The 25,137-nt window shown below is 33.9% G+C and overlaps 2 protein-coding genes across 9 annotated transcripts in view; both read right to left on the reverse strand.

Moving 5' to 3' along the window:
• rk (G-protein coupled receptor rickets) overlaps positions 1 to 25,137 on the reverse strand; it is a 453,352-nt gene that overhangs the window by 43,522 nt on the left and 384,693 nt on the right. For all 8 annotated transcript variants that reach the window (XM_074169822.1, XM_074169823.1, XM_074169820.1 and 5 more), the window contains one exon: positions 2,129 to 2,200. In XM_074169822.1, the coding sequence (XP_074025923.1) occupies positions 2,129 to 2,200 (72 nt within the window). The remainder of the gene's footprint in view (positions 1 to 2,128; positions 2,201 to 25,137) is intronic.
• On the reverse strand, positions 23,263 to 24,988 carry LOC111508916 (facilitated trehalose transporter Tret1). Its single transcript, XM_074170083.1, has one exon. It carries the CDS (start codon positions 24,986 to 24,988, stop codon positions 23,639 to 23,641), a length of 1,350 nt encoding a protein of 449 aa, XP_074026184.1. The 3' UTR covers positions 23,263 to 23,638.

A 25,137-nucleotide genomic window follows, 5' to 3' on the forward strand; every position in this document is an offset into this window, starting at 1 on the left:
TACAGAAAAATTATTAGATAAAATGAAAAGACTACTAACAAAAGAGAGCATTACTATATCATATAAGACTGGTAACTCTTTGAGAAGAGATATGAAAAACAACAACTTGAAAATGGGAACAGATAACAAATCAGGAGTCTACCAATCAACGTGTGGATCGTGCACAAAAGTGTATATAGAAAGAAAACCAATTCCACTAATGATTGCCACTTTCTAGAGAACAACTACGATTTCAATATGGACTACGACATAATATATACAGAAAATAAATTAGAAAAATTCAATATGATGGAGTCTTTGGAAATCAATAAATGCAAATATTCGAATTCCTTTATGAACGACCAACAAGGTGTTATCCACTCACCATTGTTGAACTTGTTTTCATAAAGACGTCAACATGAATAACAATTTATAAAAATGTAAAAAAGGTTGGTAATGAAAGAACAATAGTGCAATGAACTAGAAGGTGGAATTACTAGAACTATATCAAATACGGGAATATGTGACGAAATTGGCCGATACTTGATGAAAATCCATAACGTATTCAAATAACACTTTACTGTGAGATTTTCACAGAACAGTTCACAAAACAGCATCATTTATTGAACAAATTGCCGTCAGCAACGATTACGAGGTAAATATTATTGTTAAATATTATATTATAATTATTTTTCCCAAGAACTCACGAAAACAAGCCATTTACCAGTTCTTTCTCACTTGAAAAAATGATAACACGCGTTATAGAACTCAGGTGAACGCACCATTTACGTTGCTTGTTTTTTGAAAAAGAAAGACTTGGACGTAGCTTTCAGAGCAAATAATAATTCGAGCAATATCACAAGAACTCGGCCTTTCGCAGACCACAACTTGGCAAATTTTGTATCCTGATTTGGGCTCGCACCAGTACACAATTCAACTGACCAAGGAGCTGAAGGTGAACGACCATAAACAACGAAGTGTTTTCGCTGAATGGGCTCTGGAACAGTTGGCAACTGACTCTAGTTTTCATAAAAAAATCATCTTTAGCGAATAGGCCCATTTGTGGATAAATGACTACGTGAACAAATAAAATTGTAGAATCTGGGACGATACCAATCCACTCGAGATCCGAGAGATTCGTCCAATGCATCCCAAAAAGTCACTGTTTGTTGTGGCTTTTGGTCTGGCGGCATCATCGAACCATATTTCTTCGAGAACGACTTTGACTAAGCCATTACTGTCAACGTCGACCACTATAGGTCGATGATTAGCAACTTCTTTTGGCCTGATTTGGATGATCTGGACACCAACGACATGTGGTTTCAACAGGACGGCGCTACGTACCACACAGCTCATGTCACATTGTATATTCAGCACGAGCGGTTTGAGGGCATGGTCATCTCACGTGGAGGTGATGTGAAGTGGTCAACGAGATCGTACGATTTGACTTCGTTAGACTTTTTCTTGTGTGTTTTTCCCAAGTCGCAGGTGTATGCGAATAAGCCACATACCACAGCGGTCCTCAAAGCCAACAAAATCCATGCCATCGATGAAATTTTGCCTGATTTATGCGCCAGAGTCATGGAAAATTAGATTTCGGATGCGCTATATCCAGAGAAGCGGTGGCGGACATTTGAATGATTTTATATTACACACATAATGACATCAATACGTCTTTTAAACCAATGAAAGAGTTCGATGGTATCTCACATACTTTACTTTATTCAAATTTAAAAATAGAAAGTGCTTAATCAAAGACCCTGTCAAAAGTACCAATTAGGTAGAATGTAGTAAGTGTGAACACGTCTGTGGAAGCTGTTTTATGGAGAAATACGTGTTGCAATTTTGTGAACCCTGCAGTAAAAATCCCACAACTTGAATACATGAAATACAGGAAGATGTATATTTCGAAGAATTTTTTGACAAAAATTGTATAACCAATGTTAAAAATTGGATAGAAAGTATACCAACAATAACACATTATAGTAATGAAGTTCATCAAATTCTAGATCTATCAGAGACGAAAATTCAATAGCCAATTCCCAAATAGAAAATAAACTCTTAAAATGTTCAACAAACAAATCATGAGTTTTAATAGTGCTGAAAGATCCAGGCGAAACAACTAAAACTAGATGAAAACGATACTTACAGAACTTTCAGCGAAGTTATACTGGCAAAGGCATCTTCTGATATTTCGTAAACTTGATTACGTTTCATCAACCTGTAAAAAATAATTTGCTACATAATTTAAATATTCAAATTTATGTTATGGATGATAATCCAAACATTTCTTCACAGTTAATAATAACTTTTCGTTCCTTGGTCAATTTTTCTTCTTCGGTCAACTACAGTGGTCATTAGTCTCATGTCGTAGGTACGCTTTTGGTCCACTTTCAACATATATTCCTGAGACAAAAATATCTGGTCGAATTTGGGTTCGAATCTAAAACCCCAGGTTTAACAGTTAGACTTTTGAATCTTGAGGTGATTATTCATCGCACCTTATATTAATCATGAAACGTTTTATTGATCTATGGATGGATGATAGAGACATATGTTAAATTAGTAAGTGAGTTACACTCATGAAGCCACTGTTACCTGGTTCATTTCAAACCTTATACATTCATAACGATTATTCTACGATTTCCAAATGAGATAACCGTTCAAAATGTAAAATTTTTTCATTGAAAAAATCAATTCCATAGCCGACTTCGTTTTTTCCTTGGTGTGGATGAAGAATAGAGAATACATAATGAAAAAATATATCTTTGAGTTTTATTCACGATGTTTACAAACGGTTGTTTTTATGGATGTTTTGTATCCTTTCCATTGGTATTCACGAGTGAATTTCTGAATCAACTCGATTTCTAATAGATTACTTCAGTACTTCTTGTCCTGTATTCATCACGTTTCTTAGACCTCCCCTCGTATCTATCTTCCCAGTCGAATGCTGGGAATAAGGTTAGTGGATGTTCTACATATTCAAATATATTAGGGTGACGTAGCGGGTTGAGGCGCTTCTATCTATTTAACTATCATGATTTACAGTTTCAGTTGCAGTTGCGAGATTTGTCGAAATGAAACGTTTATGGAAAGTCGCGCCTTACGAACATCGGGAAATAGGATTGAATAATTCATTTTCGAAACGAAATCTCTGAGATGTGCATAATGAGACAATGTAATGTTGAACTGGGTTTGGTGTCAGAAGTGGCAAGAGAATTTAGCCATTTTCTTCCAACCGACTTAGAATATAATATGACATGAACTTGTTTGAAAAAGTGGAAGATTCAACTGTAGTTCAATATTTCTTTTTAAGATGATCACTTGGTGATCGAAACACGTGTCGAGGTGTTGAAATAACGGTTTGGTGTTGGGAAAAAACTCCATTAATATTCATTACCACCAAAGGTTCCAAACAGTGCATCACAAGTGCATTTTAGGCACTTATTTATGACTATAAGTATTGAAATGAAATGGTGAAATTCTTTAAGCATTGAAAAATTTCACCATTGTATTTGCGTGCTTGAGCAAATATCAATTGTTCATTTCAATTAGTAGATTAGCAATGCGTTACTTGCTCCAATAAAAATGGCATTATAAGGTTATATGAGTAAGTACATCCGATCTTCAACTATTCAACGAAGCCGATTCATTCATTTGGTGAGTTATCTTCCACATATCATCTTTTAGGTCAAATTGAGAGAGTAAAATTTCACGAATCACTGAAAACCTAATTTGGTCTGCAGCGGGGTAGATACAAAATATGTGCTCTGTCTGCTATTTTATCATTCTATAAACAGAGACACCATGCACCGTCAGACGTCAGTGACCTGTAAATGGACCTATTAGGTAACGTAGATTATTCCTAACAATTTTCTCGTGACATACGCCTGTTTACTGTTTTTAACCATTAAGTACTTAGTATATGGTTCAGATATGTGCTTATAAATTTCATTTTTGAAACGAAATCATTTGTCATAGACTCAGTTCACTTCATTGGGGAAAGATTTGGGATTTGGAACTGAATCCTAATGACGTGTTGGTGAGTTTTGAAGTCACCGCCGCATTTGAATATTGTTCAACATCAACATACTTCCAGTGAAATGGAAAATTATATGAGTAAAAAGAAGGAGTTTTAATGGAATGTCCAGTATTTGCTAACTTCTACTTGGAACAATTTGAACGCGGAGCTCTAGAACATTCGCTAGTCCGAGTCTTCTCCTTCATAATACTTGATGATATTTTGGTGATTTGAGGTTACGGGGAAGAGAAATTGTCAGAATTTCTGTGATGTTTGAATTTTTGGAACCCGAAAGTCCAGTTCACAATGAAGAAAGGAGAGGAAGGGGAAATCGCTTTTCTAGATGTAGGTATTAGTGGAAAAACTGGGTCATGAAGTATACAGAAAACCGACCCATACGGACCGTTATTTGAACAAGCACTGGAATCATTATCTGTGACAGAAAAAGATTCTGGTAGAGAGGGCAAGACGTATCTGCGAACCAAAAGAGCTACCAGAGAAAATGTGTCATCTGAAGAATGTTTTCCTGGGTAATGGATATAACGAGGCCGAAATCGACCCAGCCTTGTGACCCATACAAAAACACTCCACGGTAGAACTGGAGCGAACGGCCAATGGAAAAACTTTTATGAACAACATAAAAGGATCCCCAAAAAACATGAAGTAAGGGGCATTTATCAAGTCCACAAAAACGATGGAGGATAGTCTCATGAAGACATCAGAGATCCAATTAAGTACCCCAGGAGCATACCGGATACCGTTTAGTTGTGTTTCGTTCTACATCAGAATAACAAAAAAAAAAGCTAAAAAGTATTTCACTGAGCATGAAAGAAGTTGCAGCTATGGACAAACAAATGAATCGACAGTTGCAGAACAGCCATGACATTGCTTTCGAACGCACGAAGTTCTTGATGCAACCAATCATGAGGCCATGGAAATACATAAACATAAGAACAATTTTAACCGTTAGGAAGAGAGCTTGAACATCAATGAGACATGGATACCGGCGCTTCATAACACAAAGATTCTCTCAATGATTGAAGGAGAGTCGAACCAATTAGGTACAATTTCAGTTGTACCTGATTGAAACAAAGTTTGTATGAGATATCGAATTTTGTTATTTATTTGAATGACCTATTGATACCATTATGTGTGGCATATAACATCGTTCAAATGTCCGCCACGGCTTCTCTGGGTGGAGCGCATCCGAAACGTCCAATTTTTCATTACTCCGTATCAGGCTGAATTTGACCGATGGCAAAGGTTGTGTTGGTTTTGAGGACCGCTGTGGTTTGTGGCTCATTCGCATACACCTTCGACTCGATAAAACCACACAAGAAAAACTCTAAGGGAGTCAAATCGCTTGATCTCGGTGGCCAGATCACATCACCTCCACGTGAGATGAATATGCCCTCAAATCGCTCGTGCAGAATATCCCGTGTGGCATGAGCTGTGTGGCACGTAGCGCTGTCCTTTCGAAACCACATGTCGTTGGTGTCCAGATCATCCAATTCAGACCAAAAGAAGTTGGTAATTATCAACTCATAGTACTCGCCATTGACAGTGATGTAGTCAATGTCGTGAACGAAGGAATATAAACCGATGACGCCGCATGCCCAATATCCACACCAAACAGTGACTTTTTCGGGATGCATGATTCGCTCTTGGATCTCATGTGGATTGGTATCGTTCCAAATTTTGACAATTTTGTTCGTTCACGTACCCATTCATCCAGAAATGCTAAAGACGACTTTTCTATGGGTCAGTTGTCAACTGCTCCAGAGTCCATTCAGCGTACACACGCGTTGTCAATGGTCGTTCACTTTCAGATTCTAGGTCATTTGAATTACAAATAAAAATTATCACAATATGGCATGACTCAAAATATAACTGGCGCCATCCTTGTACCTGAAATATTTCAAAAGATTACTGATCTTTCCGTTCGAGTCAACACATTATGTGAAATCCCGTGAAAGCTACTCCAAATGATCAACCAAGAACATCTTCAAACGCGAAAGCAACTTTCCTGAAAGTCCAAATCCCCCAAAACACACATTCAACATCAAAGCTTACGCTGACAATAAATATCAGCAAGCGCGGAGATCAAACGAAACTCACGTCCGCTGAAAAAATCCACTGAAATACGCCTGACAACGCTAATAACAAATGAGGATCGTGTGCGTGACAAGCGTGGCTAACTTGAATCTATTTATTTTTCGAAACTATATATCGATATCAATCTCCGCGGTATGAGAATGTCGTAAGCTCTTCGAAAGCGGGAAATGAATAAAACAGAGAGAAGCTTTTGGAAATTGATTTCTATTAGGTCTCGTTTGGTCGTAACCATTTCAATAAGAATATGTATATTTTTAGTATTTGAAAATGTTTACATAAGCTGAGAATTGAATATCACAGAAAAAATAAGATATTTTTGGTATCCCGGTATCTAGGTATTCACATTTGAAAAAAAATCATCGATTACGTCATCATCCCCAAACGGATATATATTTATATATATATATATATATATATATATATATATATATATATATATATATATATATATATATATATATATATATATATATATATATATATATCTGTTTAAAAATCTGTTTAAAATCTGTTTTTCCGTTAACCAGCTGTCGCACCCCTACGAACGACAACCCTCAGAAGTAGAAACTTGTGCGAGCTAAGGATTAACGAGGTCTTACCTTTTAACGTGTGATTCCTAACACGGGTTGGACGGTAGCAAGTGAAGATCGATCGTTCAGACTAGGGCTTGAACCACCGACCAACACGGCAGTCAATTCGAGTGAGTGAACAAAGCACCCACGCCGAACCGCTTGGCTACCGACTGACCTGATATATATGTATATATGAGTATTTCAATATTAAATTCTACAAAAAGGATTTGAATCTTCTATTAATTATTTGCGAGCGCTTTCGACAGTTGGTAGTATTGTCATTTTCTAGGCACCCTCAAACTGCAGTTGAAAAGAGTAAATATTTATTCTAATCAGATCGAATCCCCGAAAAACTACTATTCTATATATATATATATATATTATATATATATATATATATATATATATATATATATATATATATATATATATATATATATATATATATATATATATATACAGTGTGGCCCATTTAAAATGGAACCACCCCTGTAGAATGTGCATTTTTCAATCAATCTCAATTTTTTTTTATTGAAATATTAAGCATGAAAAACTGTATCTCGACACTAACTTTCACAATTTTAGTTTCATTTCCAAGGCACTCTATGGTTTTTTTTGTTTGTCAAAAACGGCAAAAGTTTATTAGGCAATTTTTGTTTTCAAATTTGACTACACCACTGGATTCGTAGTCGTTATAAATCAAAACTGTCAAATTTTCATTAAAAAATATTTGTTAACAACGAAGTTACAACAACTTCAATTTTGGAAACAAAGTATTTGTTTGTAATTTTTATTCAGATTATAGACATATTTGAGATCTGACAACACTGTCATCACCAAGTAGAACACCAGTGAATTTGTACAGTGAAAATCCGAAGTCAACAGCTCAATGCGTTCTACAGTTATAACTCCTGAAAATATGGTAATGTGAGAGATTTGTGGTGCAAGCGTTTTGTAATAAAAATCTGACTACGCCACTGGATTTGTGGATAATATTCCCTTAAAATCATTCATTTGAGTGTAGGTTACGAGAAGTGAAAATTAAAATGAAAATTGAATAATTGAATAACAGAAAATTAAAAGTTCATTTTCAAGTTACGCAGTAGTAGACCAAGTTCAGAATCTCATGTCATGGGATCTCCCAATTGCGCTTTTACCAAATCTTGATAGAATCTTGAAGTATTAATGGTCATTTTATGAGATTCTGAACTTACTCTACCTTCTTCTATAGCTGATGAAAACAAAATGTATACAAACAAGTTTCAAAGTATTTATTCAACAATTAATTGCCATTAAGAAAAAACTGATACTAAAATAAACATTGATTTAAAACTAAACATTCAAATTTTTGTGGCTTCTACCAAACCTCCATTAAGTTCAATACATTTATCGTATCTCTTCCGAATATTGTTTACACTATTTCTTATTTGTTGAACTGTAATTTCGGCACAAGCTTGTCGTATCCTTTGCATGAGTTCAGCTCGATTCGTTGGTCTTGTTCTGTATACTTTTTGTGTCAGAATACCCCACAGAAAAAGTCTAATATTGTTAGATCAGGCGATCTAGATGGCCATTCAATTAAGTCACTACCTCGTCCTATCCAATGATTTGGAAACTGGTTATTTAGCCACTCTTTAACAATCCTCGAATTGTGCACGGAACAGCCGTCGAGCTGAAAATATAAATTTACTTGTTCCGCAAGAGGCATTTCATCTATTTCGTCCGATAATTGGTTATTTAGAAATTCCAAAAAATTTTGCCCGTTTATGTTTCCATCAAAAAAATATGGACCTATTATTCTATTTTGTACTATACCACACCAAACGTTAACTTTTTCGGAATATTGACTTTTACAATTTATGATCCAGTGCGGATTTTCCGTAGCCCAATACCGAGCATTTTGCGATGAAACTACCCCATTGGTGCTGAAAGAAGCTTCATCACTAAACATTATGCAGTTTAAAAAATTTCTTGTATTCAGGTACTCGCCTTGTGCCCACAAAAAAAATTCCATACGTTTCACTTCATCACCTGCCTTTAAAGAGTGAAGAAATTTAGGTTTAAATGCTCTCATTTTGTTTTGTTTAAGATATCGTCGAATAGTCTCTCTCGGTAAGTTTAAATCCAAACTGGCGACTCGTAAACTTCTGTTTGGGTGGTTTCTAAAATAATCTAAAACAGCACCTTCGTTTAAATTTCTTCTTCGGTGATTATTTTTTAAAATATGTTTGCTGACTGCACCGGTTTCTTTAAATGTTTTGTTAATTTTACTGACGGTGCTTCTGTCAATGGGAAGTCGATTTGGATGTCTGTGATTAAATATCCTAGCTGCTTCTCTTTCACTATGATAATTGTCCCCAGAAATTCTCACAATTTCAATTCTTTCTTCTAATGATAATTGCAAAGCCATTATTAAATGCACGTAACTAACAACTATTATTTTATTTATGATTAACTGTCAAAATCACAGCCTACTGTTGATTTATTATAAAACCTTTGCATAATGAGTTCAGCTTCCTCAAATTATTGATATCTCCTCTAAAAGATTGTTTTAGCTGAGTTATGAAGAATTTACAGGGAACAATTTTTGTCCTGCTCTCTGTTTTATTATTGAATAAATGATTTCCATGCTTTAAATCAATTTGATTTTAGCGGCTATGCGGAAGAATGTACTAAGTACTGCATAACTTGAAAATGAATTTTTAATTTTCTGTTATTCTAGAATACACTTCTCGTAACCTACACTCAAATGAATGATTTTAAGGGAATATTATCCACAAATCCAGTGGCGTAGTCAGATTTTTATTACAAAACGCTTGCACCACAAATCTCTCACATTACCATATTTTCAGGAGTTATAACTGTAGAACCCATTGAGCTGTTGACTTCGGATTTTCACTGTACAAATTCACTGGTGTTCTACTTGGTGATGACAATGTTGTCAGATCTAAAATATGTCTATAATCTGAATAAAAATTACAAACAAATACTTTGTTTCCAAAATTGAAGTTGTTGTAACTTCGTTGTTAACAAATATTTTTTAATGAAAATTTGACAGTTTTGATTTATAACGACTACGAATCCAGTGGTGTAGTCAAATTTGAAAACAAAAATTGCCTAATAAACTTTTGCCGTTTTTGACAAACAAAAAAAACCATAGAGTGCCTTGGAAATGAAACTAAAATTGTGAAAGTTAGTGTCAAGATACAGTTTTTCATGCTTAATATTTCAATAAAAAAAAATTGAGATTGATTGAAAAATGCACATTCTACAGGGGTGGTTCCATTTTAAATGGGTCACACTGTATATATAAATAGTTTGATGGCATTACCATCTGATGGTAAACTCATCAGTTTTGCAGATGATATGGCAATAATCTACAATTTTGCTGCAATGTTCTCAATTTCTTGTAGATGTCTTGATAAAGGAAATTAACATTCTCGAAAGCTCGACCATATAACAAAGAGTATTCTTTAAACAACAGCCTAGTAGTACTTTGATTGCATCCTCAACAATATTCCGTATTTCTCCTTAACTAGTCAGTCAAGACTTCCCTTCGCTTTATATATAAATATATATACATATATATATATATATATATATATATATATATATATATATATATATATATATATATATATATATATATATTGTATATTTATAAATCGGTTCAATTGTGAGGTTGCAGTCAATAGCTGGGCTGTTGTTACAAAGAAAACTCTTTGTTATATGTCAAGCTTTCGGTATATTTCACACCTTCGTCAGGACAACTACAATAATAAGATTATATATCTTGTAAAAAATATATAAATATGGAGAACTTACTTACGTGAGAATGAAATATAAAAAGGTTAAAATTTTCCCACTTGACATTGTCAGCCAAAAATTTTTATCAACTGTCATTATTTAATGTTTTTCTATCTGTTTTTGAACCTTTTTATATTTTATTCTCACATTAGTAAGTTCTCCATATTTATATATTTTTTACAAGAAGATATATAATCTTCTTATTGTAGTTGTCCTGACGAAGGTGTGAAATATACCGAAAGCTTGACATATAACAAAGAGTTTTCTTTGTAGCAACAGCCCAGCTATTGACTGCAACCTCACAATTGAGCCGATTTATAGTTAATCCAGTCACTAATTATTCTGTTATATATATATATATATATATATATATATATATATATATATATATATATATATATATATATATATATATATATATATATAAATATATATATATATATATATATATATATATATATATATATATATATATATATATATATACGAATATGATAGTTATTGAGTGTCTTGATATAGAAACAGAAGTTGATATCGGACATAGCACTCAACATAGCATGTCCGATATCAACTTCTGTTTCTATATCAAGACACTCAATAACTTTCATATTCGTATAATTTCCTGGACCCGGATGTCACGCAGGTAGCTATAGCTGCCTCCGTGGTAATTTTGATAGTTTTCTCGTAAACACAAGATCTATCAACTGAAACCACAAATGTGCGGTTGGCTCCTGTTGGTGGCTCCGTGCATTTGTATTTCTATCTTTTGGTAACCAAGTGTTGCCCATCCTTACACTTGGCTGCACCATACTGATGATGGGCCAAAAGCCCGAAACACGTGTCTATGGTTTGCCACTTTCTTGAGTGCTATGTCCGATATCAACTTCTGTTTCTATATATATATATATATATATATATATATATATATATATATATATATATATATATATAGTTGATTAGTTATTATATAACTATAAATTATTTTTTTTGGTTGGGTATTTCAGTCAATATCTGCGGGCTATGGAAACACTATTTTTTGTTATTCAAGCTTTTTTTCCTTTATCAAGAGTATCTACAAAATAAAGATCATGCGAATATTATACAGTAATAGATATGTTACAAAAACTCACCAAAGTAAGTATAAAATCTAAAAAAGCATATAAATCCAAACATAAAAACGAAAAGTCAAATGCAAAATTTGACGTTGAAAATTTTGTTACAGCACAATTGAAATTATTTGTTCAATTCCATTCATCAAAAGTTAAAATATGATTATAAATTTGACTTAAATTTTGTATTTCTGATTTTTTGTTTAAATTATTATGTTTACTTATGTGAACCATTTCTAGAAAAAGCCTTTTGAATTTATTATTTTCAACTGTTAAAATTTAAATTTACATTTAAATCTCACTGTATGTGTAAATATTATAATAATCACATTTTCTGTGGTGCTGTAACAAACACTTGAGCATGTCATATGCATTATTCCGACTCCCACCCCGGAGTATGTTTGTAGAGTTGTTTCCTGGCTCTGTCTGCAGGTAACGCAGTGGACATCTCACTGAATCCACTGCAGAAAGATTTCATAACTAGCCGGAATTATATTTGTTTGGTCGTGATACTCAGATGGTTCACATGCTCGGTACTGATGATGGGGCAAACACCCCGAAACCGGCCGATTGGTCGGATTGACCAAACAAAATTAATTTCTGCTTTTCATAGTGGAAAATAACTTGCGACGAATCTTCCAGGCACAGGTGCCTGATAGTTTTACTTCAACTCTCTGCGTGACATTAATTGGGTTAGTTATTGTTTTTCCGTCGGGTATCTGCCCAACATACCTACAAAGTTGTTGGTCTACATGAGAGAAAAGGGGCAGAGTGAGACCCCGGCGTCAAGTCACAAAACTCTTGCAGCGTGTTACAACTCTAGCAACTAATGCTGAAAGTCCCGAGGAACTTCAAGATAAACTGAACTTATTGTCATTTGAATTCACGAATTGGTGCAAGAAGAATTCATTAGTAGTTGATTCAAGAACAACCAGAAAAATTGAAGAATTTGTTATTAGAGTAGGAAATGAGAACATTGAGTCATCAGATAAAACCAAATTTCTTGGTACCTTGATAGATAGTAATATGGCATGGGAATCAAGTATAGCACAAGTGAGTAAAAAAGTTAATTCGGGTTACTTTGCTATTAGACAGTTAAAATCATTATTTAACAGAAAACAGCTGCTCAATGTTTATTTTGCCCTGGTATATTCCCACATTTCCTATAATATAGCTGTATGGGGTTGCTCCACCAAGCTACATAAAATATTTGTTTTCCAGAAAAGAGTTATGCGTTTAATATTCAAATTAGACTACCGGGAGTCATGTAAAACATATTTTATTGAAAATGGAATTATGTGTGTACCATGTATATACATCTACAAGTGCATAGTATTTTTTAAGAAATACATACATGATCATCACCGAAATTCTGAAATGCATTCGTACCCAACGAGACATGGTGATTTGATAAGACTTCAACAACATTCAACCTCGTTTTCTGAAAACTGCCCGTCTTTTGCTGGTGCAAAATTTTTTAATAATCTACCTCTCATAATTAGAAGTGAAAAAAGCGATATCATCTTCAAAGCCAAACTTAAAAAGTTCCTGATTAGCGGTTGCTTTTACAGTATTGCAGAATATTTGAGTCAATGTGAGGACTAATAATAGATGCTATGTTAAGTTCTATTTGCCACCTAGTTTATCTATACCTATATGTATGTACGTCTATTTGCGTTCATTTATACTTATGTGTATGTATTATCTTTATCGTTGCATTTACACTTATATTTATAATTATATGTATGTATATTTATATTTATCTTTGTATGTATATATTTTATTTTCTATAAGACGTATCCTATATCATTTTTTGTGATCTTAAAGGATGTAATAAATATATATATATATATATATATATATATATATATATATATATATATATATATATATATATATATATATACTACCTTAGAGTAGACACATTGCGACCTTAGTGTAGTCATATCTTCATAGTCGGAGCGGAACATCGAACAACTAAGAACACCAGGAATATATTTTCAGGAGAGAGTAATTTTTGGGAGATGAATATTTTGAATTTCTGGGTATTCACACAAAAAGAGGTCAATTGCTCATTTTGGAATTATTTGCTCTCTTTCTTTCTTTGGAAGATTCTCATATTTTTTTGTATAAAGACGGAGAAGAAGAAATTTCTCTGGAAAAAATCTCAGGAAATTTGTGTCAAAGACTAAGAAATCGTAAAATGAAATGTTTTGAAAAATTTCTGGAAATTATTATTGATCCTTTTTAAGTGGAAGAGTTTTACTTGATGAAATGATCAAAATGTTCTGGATACTTATCATACCTGAACTGTCCCTCTCTTGAGAATAACTTTTTTCAAATAGACATCCTATTGTGAGGAAAGAACCAAAAAATAATCATAAAAGTCGGCTGCAAGGCAATATTTAGGAACAATATATTTAAGCTCTTAGAAATTGGCGTCACTTTTCCCATATCCGAAAATATCCATGAAAAATCATTGCTCGAACTTTATTTTCTCTTTTAGCGTTTCTTGCGTATAAGTTATGAGCCGACTCACGTGAGGATTTTTTACATCATTCCTGAAATAAAGAGTGTGAGAACTTCTCCATTATTCTCCCCTGTTTTATTGTCTCGAAATGGGAAGTTGAATGACTTTTTCTATGCATATCAGCAGATATGCGAATATTTATAGGGTTTCCAAACTTTTATTTTCAATTCATTTCGTCACACGTGAGCCTCCTGAAACTACAGTGCTAGTCTGAATGAGGTATACAAAATATAGGGCACTGAAGGTCAACCCGACTGAATATTGAGAGCTTTTCAAAATGACTTCAGTGCAACTTGACTGTTTTTGAAAAATAAATACTGCATGTATTTCTGAGCGTTAGATGAAAAACAGCTATGCACATACAGTTTAATATGTTATGAAACTGGTCGATACTTGATGAAAATCCATTAAATATTCAAAAAACATTTTATTGCGAGATATTCACTTAACATTAAAAAAAAACGCAATATAAGTATAGACACGCCTGAAGAAGTTATTGTATAGGTAGGTAGGTAGCTCTAAAGTGAGTGGGTCTATTCGACCCTCCACCGCAACTCACAAGGGTTTATTGTGGCTCACACCTATGCATAATCGTCCAAATAAACCCAGCTTCTTAACGAAGCCGATTAGTTTGTATGGTGAGTGGTATTTCAGGTCAGATGGTGAGAGTACGGATGTGCCGAACTCAAAGACCCTGATTCGGCCCCCAGCGGGGTAGGCACAACGTATATGCTCTGCTGTTTACAGACAGAGGCGACACACACTGTCTTCCGACAGTCCAAGTCTCTGCATATGATGATTCAAATGAAAGTGTCCTGTAAGAAGGCCTGTTAGACATCGTAGTTGCCAGCAAGGGTGGTATATATACCTAAAGTTGGTTGGAAAGACCCACACCCTGAATCGATACGACCAATCAGCCTTACATCCTTCCTGTTGAAAGGACTTGGGAGGATACTGGACGGACTCGTCAGGAGGGTGCTGTATTTCTCGATATTGAAGGGGCATTTGACAATGCACTACCTAGCATCATCTCTGGCTAAGAAAGGTATAGAATTGACCATAACTGGTTGGATCTATGCCATACTGGTAAACAGAACTGGAACCTCGACTCTTCAAGGCGAAGCCGGCTTATGCAGATGACCTTGTCATTTTGGCAAGGTCCAAGTTGTGAAGGGTATCTGGTAATATCCTTCAAAGCACGATGGACGTTGGTGCCTGAGAGAGCAGATGTCTGTCAACCCTAACAAAACTGTGATGATCCCTTTCACCAGGAGGAGAAAACTGGAAGATCTAACGGTGAGTTCATTCCATCTGAAACGGAGGTGAAATATCTTGGCATTGTCCTTGATAAAAAACTCACCTGACACGGTCACTTGGAAAAAGTTTTACACAAAGTCACATGTACCTATGGACATGTCGAAGGATTTGTGGTAAAACTTGGAGTTGAGAACCCAACCAAATCCATTTGATTCAGGTGATGATTGTCAGACCAATGATCATTTATGGTGCAATTGTCTGGTGACCAAAGGCTTTACAGAAAACGGCTTAGGCGAAGCTCTCTGGCTAACAGAGACAGGCTTGTCTGGCCATCAGTGGTGCCATCAGTATCACGCAGTCAGCGGCTATGGAGATCCATTTAGATCTACCTCCTCTTCACATTTTTCTAGAGAGGGAGGCTAGATGGACTGCATATAGACTTGTGCACATTGCCAATTGCACAAATCAATTCAATGCAGAGTGCAACAGACTGTTAGTTGACACTGGAAGTCACAGCATTCTGGAAATGACCCCTGACTTTATGCCTCCAACTGTCAACTACGAACTATTTTTTTTAGCTCAAATTCATTTATTTCAAATAGCTCTATATATAGTAGAAGTGTATTCTAAATTAATATTGATAATCATTATGATTGTCTGTATAACTGTTTCCAAACTTTGCAACCTTTCCAAACTAAACTAGTAATGTGTTGTACAGACGTCAAGTATGATTTATCAGTATGATATACGAATACTATACAAATATATCTATAAATAATGAGACTATTTTTGCTTGTGCCTCTGCCTAAACCAAAATGGGTTGTACCGCAGTATTACCAACACTCTCATCCCATTTATAATAGTGTGAACATAGATATGCAATTTATTGTTGTTGTTGAAAGAGCTGAGCAGGGGAAAAATAGAATCAAACAATGTTACTTAAAAAAAGTATTTTGAAGATGGCTATGTCTAGTTTTGCTGAATCTAGGAACTTCCAGTGTGAGGTCAGTGGTATATCTAGTTCTTTTACTCTGCTGACAAGGTAGTTAATGTGATCATTCGACCTCATGTGCTAGTCCAGTATTACTCCTAGGTATTTGATTTTTGAGATTTTCGCTACTTTTAGACACTTAGAGTTATCATTCGTTTCTAAGCAGCATTCATTATACTTTATAAAGCAGCATTATACCTTATGAAGTACTGTTCCCGAGTAGAGAGGACTGGATCCTCCGTGAGAAGGAAATATTGCCAGCAGATAGTTGTTGGTTCACAGATAGATCAAAAACACCTTCCGGTTCTGGTGCAAGTGCTTTCAGTCACAGACCCGGGACAGAGATATCAAGCTGCCTAGAAACCTATGCGAATATATTTCAAGTGGAAATTTACGCTATTGAATTGTGTGCAAAGTGATTGGAAGAATCAAACCTCATACACAAGTCAACAAAAATATTCTTGGGCAGTCAAGCGGCGTTGGAAGCTCTTGGCTCCTACCGAGAAACGTCTAAATTGGTAGCAAATTGCCAAAAACGAATCTTTTCGATAGGAAGACGTAACATATTATCACTGGTCTAGATTCCTGGCCATACTGGCCTGGAAGGTAATGAAGCTGCCGAATTCCTTGCAAAGGAGGGTGCTGCAAGCAGCTTTATCGGATCAGAACCTGTCATTGGCATCGCTTTAGGCTTTGGTAAATAAAGATTGAACACCTGGATGGCAAGAAGATTTATAGACTACTGGCAGAATCTTCTAGGATTGGCTCACTCCACGTCGTTGACAAAATATCTGTCTTATATCAAGAAAATTGGTCTCTGAAAATAGCTTGTCACTGGGATATCTTATGTTCTTCTTCAACATTATGATACTCAAATTGTGTATAATATTTTTTGTTACACTTCCACAACCTAAAATTCCGTAAGAAACCTAAGATGACACTATTGCTTAGCATATTTTTTTAAAGTTTTTCATATCCAAAAATTCCAATAAGTACTTGAATTTTGTGAGTAGACCTCTCAATTTATTTTTCACCTGCTCGATATGTGAATCCCATCTCAAGTGATTATCAATTGTTATTCCTAAATATTTCAAGTGATCTTTTTCTTCTATACGAGAGTTGTCTCCAATGTCCAGTGTTCCCAAGTTTGGAAGGTGATTTGGGTAAGATGTGAAAGGCAAATAATATGTTTTTTGAGTAATGACTGTTGGTTTGTTGTATTTGAACCAGTTACATATACTACTCAGGTCTTGTTCTGTTGTTGTTTTCAAATCTGTCCATGTTTCACTCTTGTAGATTATTGCCATATCATCTGCAAAACTGATGAGTTTACCATCAGATGGTAATGCCATCAAACTATTTATATATATATATATATATATATATATATATATATATATATATATATATATATATATATATATATATAAATATGAAAGTTATTGAGTGTCTTGATATAGAAACAGAAGTTAATATCGGACATAGCACTCAAGAAAGTGGCAAACCATAGACACGTGTTTCGGGCTTTTGGCCCATCATCAGTATGGTGCCGCCAAGTGTAAGGATGGGCAACACTTGTGGCAAGCAAGCTTTCATTTAATTCATATGTCTTGTATTTGTACAGTTGTTACTTGTTTTTATCATGATTACAACATTCATATTTTAATTTCAACTCAACTCAATTGCGACCAATCCCACTAACATTGTAAGTATTCATTTATTCACTTAAGTTTTGTATTAATTCAAAGTCTATCATCTTAGCTCCCTGATGATGACAATAACCATTGTCATCATCATATATATATATATATATATATATATATATATATATATATATATATATATATATATATATACAGTGTCACCATTAAAGTGCGCACCATATGGGAAACTTTTTTTCCAAAAGTTTCAATGAAGTTTAACTCCAGCACTTGTTTGTGCTTTAAATTTAACTTAAAATGATGCGGCCAACTGCGACCCACTGACGTTCAGTGTTTGTCAAATTCAACATTTCTTTTGAAAAAAAATTGAAAAAGTGCATTTCTAGATCGAATTTAACAAAAAGTTACTTGAAAAAGTTGTCTCTACGGCAATTTTATATCCATCCATATGCCAAATTTTATGCAACTAGGATGAAGTTAACGTTTTGCTTATTTTTGACAGATATCTCCTTATTTTAAAAAACAAGTTCGGTTAATTGTCATCAAATCATGTATACATAACAAACTCATCATGGAGTTTAACTTTCCTGATAAATTTTTACTCACACGGACATTTTTAGAGAGAAATTAAAAATGTGCTATAAAAATTTTAACATGACTGGTACAAAGTTTCAATCACTTGGCTATTTTTTTAAACAAACTTTTGATTTCGAAAAAGCAGAGGCAACTAAAAAAAATGCAAATAATTTCGATAGAACTATTATTATAAATTTTAATCAACAATAATATTATAGAAAATACAAATGGGTACAAAAAATGACTTATTGATCTAAATGAGGTTGTCAAACATTTATAGCCTACATTTCAGTATGTCGTCCTCCACGTTCAATACAAATTATGATCCTTCTACTGACATATGTAACTGCATTTTTAACAATTCGGGGATTTATATTTGCACAGCACTCGCAAATGTTATTTTCCAGATGTTGTATGTCAGTAAATGGTCTACTTCGGTACACTTTTTGTATCAGGTAACCCCACAAGAAAAAGTCTAAAGGCGTCAAGTCGGGTGATCTAGGTGGCCAATAATGTTCCCAGTTACGTCCAATAACTTTGCCTCTGAACATTTGTTGGAGGGACTGTTTTACAGCAACCGTGTGATGTATTGGTGCGCCATCAAGCTGATACCATAGATCGTATTTAATATTTAAAGGCATATTATCTAAAACTTCACTAACCTCATTATTTAAAAGGTTGAGATAACCGACGGATGATAAATTTTCCCTAAAGAAAAATGGCCCAATTATTTGGTCGTTAAGTATCCCACACCATACATTAGTTTTAAAGGAATACTGATCACCACATTCAACTGGGAAATTGGGATTTTCTTGGGCCCACCATCGGCAATTTTGAGAACTTACCGTTCCATTTGAAGAGAACGTTGACTCAACTGTCCATAAAATTTTATACGAAAACTTTACATTTTCTTACCTCTATCCTTGAAACCAGAATGAAAACCCCAAACGGACATCAAAATCTCGTTCTTTTAATGTGTTAATAAATTTGGGCTTGTAAGGCCAAAATTTATTCTTTATTAAAATTTTTGTAACACTTTCTCTCTTGTATTCGATAAAGAGATAAAGATATTATTGAGTGTGTACGATATAAATCAAAAAGGGAAAATTTGTGGACAGAACACTCAAAAAAGAGGCAAAGCGCGGACACGTGTTTCTGGCTATTGGCCTCATCAGCCCCTTTTTTGAGTGTTCTAACCACAAATTTTCCCTTTTTGATTTATATATATATATATATATATATATATATATATATATATATATATATATATATATATAGGAAAACATTGAAATTAGTTTGGATATTGATTCAAGATGATTATAGTTACAAATCAAACACCTAAACATATTAACGTCAATTTTGGTAAAATTATTGTGAATCTAATGAATAAATTCCTTTTTTTTAATTCTAAAATTCTGATTTTGTACCAGGCCGGTACATGTGATCACAAAATATGTTATAATATTAATTTCGAATGAAAATGGAGAAGAAGAAATAAATGACATGACAGTTCAGAAAACAATTACATTATTGAACTGTCATGTCATTTATTTCTTCTTCTCCATTTCCATCCATTCCCATCCAGGTGATTTTTTTAGTTTCAAGTTATTGATGGTATTGATAACTTCCTTTCCATTGGTAGGTTTTAGGTAGATACTATTTTTTATGTAGGGAATTTTCTCTGTGAATTTTTTTGGTACTATTATTTCATCCGCATATCCCTGATCTAAATTAGTGAAATGGTTGTTGAAGTCATGTGCAATTTAATTTTTTGAAGTGATAATTTCATTTTCGATTTCTAAATATTCAATTTTTGTATTTTGTATTTTTTTAGGACAAATTTCATTGACTGCTTTCCATAGACCGCTTGAAGTGTTTGGGCTCTTTTCTATATTTTATTGATGTGTTTTTTTTTTTAGAAATGTAATTTTTTTGTCTCATTTCGTTTTTGAGTGCTTTATATCTTTCTTTCATAGTGACGTTATCAGGATTTTCCCGTAATTGTCTATAAATTTTATTCCTTTCATTTGTAAGTGTTATTATTTCTTGTGATATCCAGGCTTTCCTGATTTTATTAGTTTTAATTTTTATGGTTTTTGTATGTTTTTTAATGTAATGTTTCATTATGTTTATTTCATCCACATTTTGTGTGTTATATATCTATTCATCTATCCATTGTTCATTTTCAATATCTGTTTTGAGAGTATTATAGTTGATATACTCCTTATATTTGTTCATTTTTGAGTTTATTATTTTTGTTTGGTAAGTGTATTCCAAGGAAACAGGAAAGTGATATGTTATATCATAGTTGAAAACATATGAATTTATTTTATTCCCATCATTGAAATCTTCAACGAAGATGTGGTCTAGACAAGTTTCACTGCTTGGTCTTACTCTATTTATGTAGGAGATAACATTGAAGGAGTTCAATATGTTTTTATAGTCTTCTATGTCGTTGTTATCGTGCTTAAGTAGGTAAGTCCATATTAATGTCCCCTACAACATTGTGAAGTTTATTCCTTTCTCTCATCTCTGAATAGTTGTAGAGTTCTGTATTGAAAATATTTTTGTCTGTACCAGGAGATTTGTAAATTGCTGTTAGTAGTAAGTTAATAAACGTTTCCGTAAGTATTATAATTTCAAATTGCCTTGAGAATTGGTTCAAGAAGATAAGGAATTCATCATAGTTTCTACTAACACTACGAATGTTCAGATGAAGGATCTTTAGTTTACATTCATTATTTTCTATACTGTTATCGTTAAAAATGTTTATGCTATCGAGAAGTTTACCTGGTATAACATAGTTTTCGTAATTTTTTATAAATGAATCCATTTTTGTTATTCTTTTCTATCAATATTTATTCTTACTCTATTTTACGATCTTAGGGATTGCTTCCTATTTCTAGGTTGATGTAGAATTGAGGAATTTTTGTCTTTATTTCTATTGTTTCCTGTTTCCTCTTCTCTCTTCTTCTTTTCATCAATTACATGTTGTTTTTGTTCCTCTTTCTTGTTATTTTCTTTTTGGTTCTCGTGTATCTTCAAAAAATTCTGGATTCAGTTTATGGGGATTTTGGGTCCACTCGATGGTCTTATGAGGAAGCTTTGCTATTTTTTTTCTTTTATTTCCAGTAGATCTTCAACTGTAAATATTTCGTTGTTTCTATATAGTTTTTCACTCTTGATGTAACAGCGGTCTTCGGTTGACTTCCTGATATTTTTCAAATGTCCTCTTATAATTTCATTTATTTTCTGTTGTTTTTTTGTCAAATCATGAACTATACTTATTTTGGTGCCCTTCAGTTTCTTACAATTTTGTAGAATGTTTATTTTTGTTAATTGTGAAGTGAATTCTACTTTAATAGGAGTTTTATCTGATTTTCCTATTTCATAAATACTATTGATAATGCGATCACTGATGTTTGTGCCCAATAAAATATTCAGGTTTTCACAGAGTCTCTTCATTGAGATTCAATTTTCTTCAGTTTGTGTTCCAAAAATTACTATCTTGTTTCTTTCATGGTCTCTCTCCAGTCTTCCTCGCTTGTATACTCTGTTGCAATTCCTTTTTACTTTTCAGAATTTCTTCTCTTAGAGCTTCCATATTTTACTCTAAACTTGGCAACCGTGTTTCGTGGCTTCACATCATGTAATACCTACATCTGACTGATGGCCTAATTGTGGGTTATGATATAAATTTGAATACGATATTGTGTAATAATCTGATTTTGATTATCTTGCTTTCACTCATTTTGATACTGTATCTGTTAATGAAGGATTTCCAAATATCCTTTTCATTTATTTCTACTTACAGAACTTACAGTTTGTAGTTTGTGTGCCGTTCAGATACCACAAAACTGAACTGTCACCAATGTCAGTAATCAAAAACATGCTAATTTTCAACCGCAAAACTCAGTAGATTGTACCTAATTTTTTAAATTTACAGCAGTTAATTTTTGAAAGCTGTCGTCTCGACCAAATATTCCTTAGCTTGAAATAATGATATTGAAAGGTAAAAATAAAAATCAATTTGTCCACGTACATAGTCACACTGAACTCTTAAACGATCATTCGCGACAGGTTTAATCCATCCATTCAAGTTGGAATCAGATAACCAATGTTGAGAAAAAGTTTTTTTTCGAGACTTTTTGTATTTTTTTGAACATGTCCCATTCCCATTAATTTCAACTGCGGTAGCTCTTTCACTCGAGTTAAAATCAGATGAACTCTCATTAATTTCCACTGTAATTTGTTTAATATAATTCATAATACTCGAGACAATCACGACTTTTAGTTTCAAAATATTAGAGGTTATATGGTTTATGGTATGAATGAAAATATCCAGAAATATTCTTCTTCTCTTTCATCATGTAATGGCCTCAGCTACTAAGACTATAACGTATCAGCTATCGTATTAGCTGTCAGCTTCGACTGCTGTCTTCCATATTTTCTTCAATATTGATTATTTATAGAGAATTCTGCTACTTTATGTTCAAATCCGCTACGCCGCTACCATAGAGTAAATTCCGCTACAGTAGCGGAATTCCGCTACGGTTGGCAACTGATGAAGATTAAACAAATGTATTTAAACATCGGGTTATCAAATGAAAGCTGATGCGAAAGTTAGAAATGAAACTCATAAAATATTGAAACAATGATTATTTATTTTCACAGTAATGACATTCACTAGGGCAGATAACGAAACACTTATACAAAAATATGATACCCCAGAGAATATCATAAATAATTACATAACAAAAATATACTCGTCATGCTGTATATAGGACAAAAATAATGTGGATGGAATGGTTTCAGGAAGTTGATTCGCTTCAAGAAGTGGCCCCAAGATTGCCTTAAAATTCTCTATTATATCCGTTACATTAGAATCCATCTCATTGTGAGAAAAGCAAATAATGTATCTTCAATTCAATAACAACACCAGGAGTGAGCAATTAAAGTTTCAAAAAATGAAATCGTAAATATTCCCAACCATTCCTAAACACCGGCAGATTTGAAATTTTTATTTTTGTATCGTCTTTCCTTTCAGAGATTGCTGTATTTCTTCTAGGGTTTTTCCCTTTGTTTCAGGTATGAGTTGAAAAGAAAAAACAGAAGTGAATATACAACAAGTACCATAAAATAAGAATGGACCAAATATTCCAACCAGCCGAGTCAATGCAAATAATATATAATTAGCCAGAAAAACCCCCAGACCGAACGCTACGATCAGAACTGTCATACCTTTTGACTTGATACTAGCGGAGAATAGTTCACCGAGCATCAGAGTTGGTATTACCATCATTCCCAAAGAACACACCACTTCGTAAATTGCCAAACCAGCAATAGGAATCCAAGGTAAGGATATATTCCACTCTTTGATGTGTTCAGTAATGAAAAAATATATCGCTAACAACACCAACACAATCCCCGAAAACAAAGAAGATATAGTGTATATCGTTTTCCTCGAGAATTTTTCGATTGAAAATAAAACAACTAGAAAGTTCACAAAACAACTTATGGCCAGGAATATCACGGAAGCTAAACTTGAATTGACATTTACGCCTGCCTTTTCGAATATGAATTCAGGATTCATGACAAATGTCAATGTTCCTCCTAGTGGTTGAGAGACTCTCAAAAATATCCCCGCTATTAACGCTTTTCTGTTACTGGCTATCATGAAGAGGTTTTTCCAGGCCCCTTGTTCTTCCATCTGTCGTTGAACATCTGACTTGAGAGATGAAAAGTCCGTTTCAACATCTCGTTTCCATTTGAGAAAGCAAAGAGCTTGCTTTGCATCATCATCTCTTTTTCTCATTAAACATAAGTAAGGAGACTCCGGCATTAGAGAAAATAGTATGAGAAAAACCAATACCAGAACTATGCTAACGAATGCGGTTTCCTGAACTCCCATGTATTTTCCCATCAAGATAATGGAGAACTCTCCTAATAGTAGCCCCATTAACAAGCTGTTGCCCCAAGTCCCTCTCACTTTTGGACTGGATACTTCCCCGATATACACAGGGAGAGTAATGAACATTCCTCCGTCTGCTATTCCAGCGAACATTCTAGAAGCGTAGAACACATAAACACTTTCTGCAGTAGCAATTAGAATCCACGACAAGAGTTGGGGAATGGCTACTATCAAAAGAGTTTTCTTTCTTCCGATGGTGTCACTAAGAATAGAAAACAACGTGCAAGTGATCATCATAGTTGCCGGTTCGATAACGCTGAAATAGGAAGCCTCTTCTTCTGAAATCCCATATCTCGGATCTTTGCTGATTTTGGAAAGGAATGGTGATGACCAGGATAGCTGCAGCCCGCAGTTGAATGCTGCCAGACTACCTTGAAATACATGAAGATATTGAAGCATAATATAGTGAATGAGTTGATATTCGTAGTTTTTGTTTTAACCAATTTGTTCTCAGTTTGCATTTCAAAGTTTAGTTTCAAGATAAAAAACGGTACAACTGAATGACGTAACATGGTTACGAGGACAAATGAGAAAAGATGTCTGATGAT

The sequence above is a fragment of the Leptinotarsa decemlineata genome, unplaced genomic scaffold (assembly GCF_025532065.1).
Source record: "Leptinotarsa decemlineata unplaced genomic scaffold, Ldec_3_MD MMD2_P_RNA_scaffold_6, whole genome shotgun sequence".
NCBI classification, from domain to species: domain Eukaryota; kingdom Metazoa; phylum Arthropoda; class Insecta; order Coleoptera; family Chrysomelidae; genus Leptinotarsa; species Leptinotarsa decemlineata.

Bases quoted from the DNA above. Each gene is read 5' to 3' on its own strand.
- LOC111508916 (XM_074170083.1), bottom strand. From the start codon at position 24,988: ATGCTTCAATATCTTCATGTATTTCAAGGTAGTCTGGCAGCATTCAAC.